At 40.8% G+C, this 7,456-nt stretch overlaps 1 protein-coding gene across 13 annotated transcripts in view; it reads left to right on the plus strand.

Annotated features, from left to right (window-relative positions):
* BPTF (bromodomain PHD finger transcription factor) overlaps window positions 1-7,456 on the plus strand; it is a 156,382-nt gene that overhangs the window by 120,414 nt on the left and 28,512 nt on the right. For 9 of the 13 annotated variants that reach the window (XM_023729324.1, XM_023729314.1, XM_023729317.1 and 6 more), the window contains 3 exons: window positions 670-887; window positions 3,105-3,327; window positions 4,015-4,931. In XM_023729324.1, the coding sequence (XP_023585092.1) occupies window positions 670-887; window positions 3,105-3,327; window positions 4,015-4,931 (1,358 nt within the window). The remainder of the gene's footprint in view (window positions 1-669; window positions 888-3,104; window positions 3,328-4,014; window positions 4,932-7,456) is intronic. The other 4 variants (XM_023729325.1, XM_023729320.1, XM_023729322.1 and 1 more) reach the window with 1 other exon arrangement.

The following is a 7,456-nucleotide window of genomic DNA, read 5'->3' on the forward strand; positions in this document are numbered from 1 at the left end:
GTGGGGGTAGTGGTGGTGGTGGTGGATATCCACCTGCTTTTTCTTCCAGTTTCAGTGAATTAGATGAGAAACTCAGGTTTTTGGAAGAATGCAGTGCCATTCCAGTTAAACTTCATTCATTCAGTAGACACTTCTTGGGCAATTACTTTGTAGGCACTCTTTGAGCACTTTGCCCTCGTATTGCGGATATAGTGGTGCTTGCCCTTATGGGTTCACCTAAACTATTAGTCAAAATAGCTGTAAGAGAAGCTCATTTGGCCCAGAATGTTCCAGATTCAGTGTATTTTATTTAAAATTCATATGAATTAACTATATGTTAGAGTATTATTTTTAATGTTATATTCCTAAGGAAAGACAGCCTTATCAATGGCATATTTTACATATTCTCTCATCTATTATCATCTTGACTTTAGACTCAGGAAGAACGCTAACTATTTTTTCACTTCAGCTAGAGGGAACTGAATATTGGTTGTCAGTGAATTTAATGAAAATGGACACATTGACGACCAGCTGGTCCTTTGGGTGTGGGTATATGTCTGAATGCATCCTTGGGTTGTTGGTATCCCATAAGTCTTATTGAAAATTGAAAAGAGTACGTTTACGTGAAGTGTTAAACCGTTTCGACGCTAAGGGCATACAAGCATTCATAATGTTTTGCTGTTTTCGTAGGTACCCCTCAGCAAGTGGTGACCCAGATCATCAGAGGGCAGCCCGTTTCCACCGCAGTCTCTGCCCCTAACGCTGTTTCCTCAGCACCTGGGCAGAAAGCACTGACATCAAGCGCACCCACTGCAAGCCTGCAGTCACCAACCTCACAGCCCCCCCGTCCCCAGCAAGGACAGGTGAAGCTTACCATGGCTCAGCTCACTCAGTTAACACAGGGTCAAGTAAGTAATGATGACTTTATTTTCATTTTAGAGGTGACCTTGTTTATTCCTGCTGTCAGTTTAAAAACAGGTACTAATTTTCGTAACTTCAAGAATGTACTTGTTTTAAGAAATGGTTGCTTCATGGGGTCAAACAAAAATACTCCCTTCAGGTAGGATATAATAAACTTCAATTATCTAGAGTCCTTTTGACAGTGAGCTATACTAGTGAGATGGATAACCCTTTTACCACCAAAATTTTTTTAGTTGACTGTTTTCCATGGGAAAATTAAAATTAGAGTATGTTAAACCACTTCCTTGCAGGACTCAGTATTATAAATGTATCAGTTCTTCCAATATTGATCAATGGATGCAATGCCATTGAAAATACAGTTCCAATGAAAATTCTAAGAGGTTTTTTTGTGGAACTTAATAAGCTTATTTTAAAATTTGTATAGAAGTATAAAGGACCAAGAATAGTTATGACACTTTCAAAGAACAGTGAGGCAGAAGGGCTTGCCCTGTGTGATAACCTGATACCAGAATTTATAAAGCTACACTGATTAATATAGTGAGGTACAGACTACAGTATAGACAGACAGACTACTGAGACAGTCAAGCGTGCAGAAAGTGACCCATGTGGACACTCATTATGATTTCAGGTCATTGAGGAAGGGACAGCCCTTCAGTAAATGGTACTGGGCAGCTGGTTATATACTGGAAAACATGAAACTGGGCCAGTGCCTCACTGTGTACATACGTGCAATTCTAGCAGATTAAAAGGCTTCCCTGTGAAAGGCAAAACTAATCTTTTTAGAAGATAAGAGAATATGTTACTTGGCATAGGAAAGACTTCAAACAAGACACAAAAACACTAATCATAAAGGAAAGATTTATAAATTCAACTGTTACTGTGTGCTGTCAAGCTGATTCTGACTCATAGCAACCCTATATGACAGAATAGAGCTCTGCCTCATAGCGTTTCATAAGCTGAAATCTTTACAGGAGCAGATTGCCAGGTCTTTTCTACCACAGAGCCACTGGTGGGTTCGAACCAACGACCTTCCAATTAGCAGCCAAGGGCTTAACCATTGCATCACCAGGGCTCCTGTAAATTCAACTATATTGAAAATAACAACTTCAGTTAATCTAAAAACACTATAAAAAGTGAAAAGAATGAGAGAAGGTATAATTACAACTAGTCGAGGAATATTAGCTAGAGTATATGAAGAATTACTACAAATCAAGAAGAGAACAATCCAGATAGCTCAGTAGAAAAAAAGAGCAAACATACTAGATAAGGAAAGATTTTGTTTTTATTGTTTTGCATTTGCTTTTTAATTTTATTTATTTTGTTGTTGTTGTTGAAAATATACACAGCAAAACATAACACCAATTCAACAGTTTGTACGTGTACAATTTAGTGATGTTGATTACATTCTTTGAGTTGTGCAGCCATTCTCACCCTCCCTCTCTAAGTTGTTCCTCCACCAGTAACATAAACTCATTGCTCCCTAAGAGTCCTCTCTGATCTTTCAAGTTGTTGTTGTCAGTTTAGCCCCATATAGATAGTTGATAAGGAAAGATACATTGAAGAATGTTTGAAAAACCAAAAGCTGCTCAATTTTATTAGTAATCAGGGAAGTGTGTATTAAAATTATATACCGAAAAGATTGGTATAAATTGAAATTGCCTAACAAAACCAGAAGTTAGCAAGGACATGGAGCAGAATGTACTCTCCTGCGCTACTGGTAGAAGTATGTATTGGTTCAGCTATTTTGGCAAACTCTTCCTAAGCGTTCTCTAGTAAAGTTGAAGAAGTGCATAGCCCAGGACCCCGAAGTTCCCGTTCTAGGTATATTCCCTAGAGAACTTCTTGTTCACGTGGACACGAGGATACAGGTACATGAATGTTCATAGCCCTGGCAGCATTGTCTATAAAGCCCCAAACTGGGAACAACCCAAACTACAACCAGTTGGATAAGTAAAGTGTGTTACATTCCTACAGCAATGAAAATGAACAAACTGCAGCTACTCAGAACTACACAGATGAATCTCACAAATATAAACAAATCATACAAAAGACATAAGTGCCTTCTGGTGCTATTGCCATAGACGTTTAGGTATATATTTTCATTATGTTAAAGGATCTTTTCAATATAAAAATGATTTAATAAAAATGCTTACATACAGATTGATGCTTTGAACACTGTTTACTTGATTTGTTTTCTCCCACAGGGTGGCAATCAAGGTTTGACAGTAGTAATTCAAGGACAAGGTCAAACTACTGGGCAATTGCAGTTGATACCTCAAGGGGTAACTGTACTTCCAGGTCCGGGACAGCAGCTCATGCAAGCTGCGATGCCAAATGGTACTGTTCAACGATTCCTCTTTACCCCCTTGGCAACGACAGCCACAACAGCCAGCACCACAAGCACCACCGTCTCCACTACAGCAGCAGGTAGAACCTTGGGTTTCTCAGAAATGCTCAATGGTATTATCACAGCTGTTGGGCTAACAGAGGAGGCAAAGGGGGACAAATGCCCACCTTTGGGAGGACATACCTGAAGCCTCACAAGATCTCAGATGCTTTTGTACCTTCTTCTTAGAGACTCTTTATCACCACCATCACCAGGGATGGGGGAGGGGGGCAAAAAATAATGGCCATCATGGTAACTATGCCCACACCTAGGCCCTGCCAAGCCTTGGCAGCACTGATGGACTCATGGAGATGACCTCACAGAGGGTGAGTATGTCCAGCTCACAACCTGGGATTGAGATCCACCTGCAGCTTCAGATCCACTTTGTTTACCTCCTTCACTACTTTGCCATAGGAAGAAAGTGAGGGTTGGCATTAGCCTGGGCTAGAAGGCCTGGCCCATTTCCAGAGGCCGTGCCTCGCTTTGGAAACCAGCCGTCTGTGAGCCTTGAAGAATCAGTAGGGTGTGTAGAGGACAGCCGTGTAATGGGGCCCAGGCCCCCAGCGTTAGAAGAGCCCTAACCCAAGCATGTCTAAATAGAACATTTCAAAGGCATAAATCTTCTGTTCTAAAACACAGAGTTCTTAACTTTAGAAAATTCCTTAAATGCTTTAAACATGGTCTTATGTTCTAGAGTAATTGAAATGTTTGATCTTTCTTTTTCACAGGTACAAGTGAACAAAGACAGAGTAAATTATCACCCCAGACACAGGTGCAACAAGCCAAAACCCTGCCACCAGCTCAGTCATCCAGTGTCAGCCCTCCAGAAACCCCACCACCAACTGCTCAGCCTTCAGCTCAGCCCCAGCCCCCAGCCCAGCCCCCAGCCCCAGCTCAGCCTGAAGTTCAGACTCAGCCTGAAGTTCAGACCCAAACGACTGTTTCATCCCATGTTCCTTCTGAAGCACAACCCATCCAAACACAGTCATCCAAACCCCAAGCTGCAGTACAGTGTCAGCCTCAAAGTAATGTCCAAGGACAGTCTCCTGTTCGCGTCCAAAGTCCACCACAGACTCGAATACGTCCATCAACTCCATCCCAAGTGTCTCCTGGACAGCAACCCCAGGTTCAGACTACAGCCTCACAGCCGATTGCAATTCAGCCACATACTTCTCTTCAGATACCTTCCCAAGGCCAGCCACAGTCACAACCCCAGGTACAGTCTTCAACTCAAACTCTTTCATCAGGACAAACGTTAAATCAAGTTACTCTTTCATCCCCATCCCGTCCTCAGCTACAAATACAGCAGCCACAGCCCCAAGTCATTGCTGTGCCTCAGCTGCAACAACAAGTCCAGGTTCTCTCTCAGATCCCGTCACAGGTTGTGGCTCAGATACAGGCTCAGCAAGGTGGTGTGTCCCAGCAAATCCAACTCCAGTTACCTATTCAAATTCAGCAAAGCAGGCCTGTGCAGACTCACCAGATTCAGAATGTGGTTACAGTGCAGGCAGCCAGTGTGCAAGAGCAGTTGCAGAGGGTACAGCAACTCAGGGATCAGCAGCAAAAGAAGAAGCAGCAACAGATAGAAATTAAGCGTGAACACACCCTCCAAGCTTCTAATCAAAGTGAAATCATTCAGAAACAGGTAAAGTTATTAAGTAAAAGCAGCATGTTCAGTAGCTTGAATTATTGTGCTGTGCATTAGACTTAGTGTTTGGTTTTGTTAGGTTTCCTAAATGAGACAAAATTCACGAATGCTTCAACTTAGAAGAAGCACTAGATTGACCAAAAATATTAACTGATTACCATGGTTTGAAACTCTTTGTTAGATATATGCAGTCAGTGCTTATTAAAAACTAACTGTATTTTGGGAGAACCAAGATGGGAAGAATGGAGTTACGAGTCTAAAGATCATTGATACAAAACTTGAAGGGTTAACTGTGTTTTAAAGCCACGTTAGCTATTGTATCATTTTATTTGAAGTTATTTCAGTTTTCATTCCTTAGTTTGCATGGAGACTAAGCAAATTATACAGAGACTAGACTCATTTGTATTCTAGCCACAACCTTTATTTTAAAAAAGTTTTAAATAACTAATATTCCGTAGCTTAAATAAAAAGCAGCATCTTGCAGTGGTGTCTTGGTGAAGTCAGGCAACTTAGATAACGTTAGAGTTGTTCTACTCAGGAAGAAGCCACATTTACAACAACCTGTAGCATTACTCAGGAAAACGTTCTTTGCTTCCACAACTTGCACCACTCAGTATTAGCTAGGAGTTGGAGTGTGGATTTCATATCTCAGAGAGACAACATTCTTTGTAAGAGTAGTGAAGAAAATTTTAGAAAAAAAGAGTTCAACTTGAAAAAGAGCCAAAACGTGGGAAAAAGAAGATGGGAGGGGTATATGTAATCTTTAATGAAGACAAGATGTAATCAGAGGATTACTTATTTGATACAATTGAATTCTCAGTTAATATTTTGCTTGCTTTGATGCCAGCATTTTAGTTCATCCTACTATTAAAGTCAGGAACTACAGAGCTAAAAAATACTTCCAGGTTTACACTTTTCAGTACAGTAGCCACTAGCCACATGTGACTATTTAAATTTAGATTAAATAGAGTTTAAAATTTTATTCTTCTGTCTCACTGGCCACATTCCAAGTGCCCAGTGGCTACATGTGGATTGTAGCCACTGTATTGAACAGTGCAGCTCTAGAACATTCCCATCATCGCAGGAAGTTCTGTTGAGCTGTGCTGTGCCAGATACTACAAAATTATTTTCTAAAAAAATTTCCATAAGGATCCAAAATACAACATGGTTCTCTAAAGTTCAAAAGGTTTGATTCTATTTTGCATGGGGTCACCATGAGTCAGGGACCGACTCAGTGGCAGCTAACAACAGCAACAAAAGTTTAAAAATATGTATATGTTCAGATTGAACCTCCTCCTGTTGATATATTGTGGAGCTTTGTGTGCTCCATGTGGTTTACATTCTCTGCCTTCTTCCTTTAATGTATCTACCATTTGTGTCCTTCCCCTTTAAAAAGACCTTTTCATTAAGGTTTTCTCCCTTGATTTTGTATTTGAATGATATTTAGCTTTAGTGTATGGGTCACTGGAAGATTGCTGAAATAGGAATAAAGGTTTTTATTGAAAGTCCCTGAATCTGGCTGATGCCGAAAGATACACAAGGTCTCTAAGAGCCACAGCCCTAAAGAGTGGGGACCTGGCCTCCAGCAAGCAAATGATGATGGCATAGATAGATGGTTCTTCTTTGTACATTTGAAATGTTACTGAAATGTTCGATTTTTTATAGTTAAAAAAAAGAAATGTAAGACTTTTACACTTTCTCATTATTGTATTATGGATGGAAACCCACATCTTACTAGAAAGAGTACAAGTGTTAACAAGTCATGAGCGTTGCGTTCAGTTCCAGGGTCTGCCTTTCACAGTTCTGTGAAACTCACTTATCTCCTGTGTGTGAGCCCTTGTTGAAATTTCTGTCTTACCAGCCACCCAGGATTATTGTAATGATTAAATAAGATCATATATGTAGAAGCACTTTTTAAATGGCAAAAGGAATTTTAAAGTTGTAAGGTAGTATTCTTATAAAATTGAGCTTGTATATAATATGTCCAAATGCGTCATCACTCAGCTTTTTTTTCCTCCGTACAAAAATTTATACATACATTCTTATGTGATTCTAATTGCTCTCCCCATACTGTGATAGCACACTCATCCTTTCCACCCCTAATTCCCCATGTCCATTCAACCAGCTCCTAACCCTCTCTGCCTTACCATCTCACCTCCCGACAGAAGCTGCCCGTTTAGTCTCTTGTATCTACTTGAGCTAAGAGGCACACCTCACGAGTATTCCTTTATGTCCCACAGTCCAGTCCAATCCTGCCTGAAGAGTTGGTCTTGGAAGTAGTTTTAGCTCTGGGCTGATAGAGAATCCAAGGGCCATGCTTTCTGGGGTTCCTCCAATCTCAAACCATTAAGTCTGGTCTTCTTACTAGAATTTGAATTCTGCACCCCACCTTTCTCCTGCTCCCATCCAGGACTCTGTTGTGTTCCCTGTCAGGGTGGTCATTGGTGGTAGCCAGGCACCATCTAGTTCTTCTGGCCTCAGGCTGATGAAGTCTCTGGTTTATGTGGCCCTTTCTGTCTCTT

The sequence above is a fragment of the Trichechus manatus genome, unplaced genomic scaffold (assembly GCF_000243295.1).
Source record: "Trichechus manatus latirostris isolate Lorelei unplaced genomic scaffold, TriManLat1.0 scaffold00028, whole genome shotgun sequence".
NCBI classification, from domain to species: Eukaryota; Metazoa; Chordata; class Mammalia; order Sirenia; family Trichechidae; genus Trichechus; species Trichechus manatus.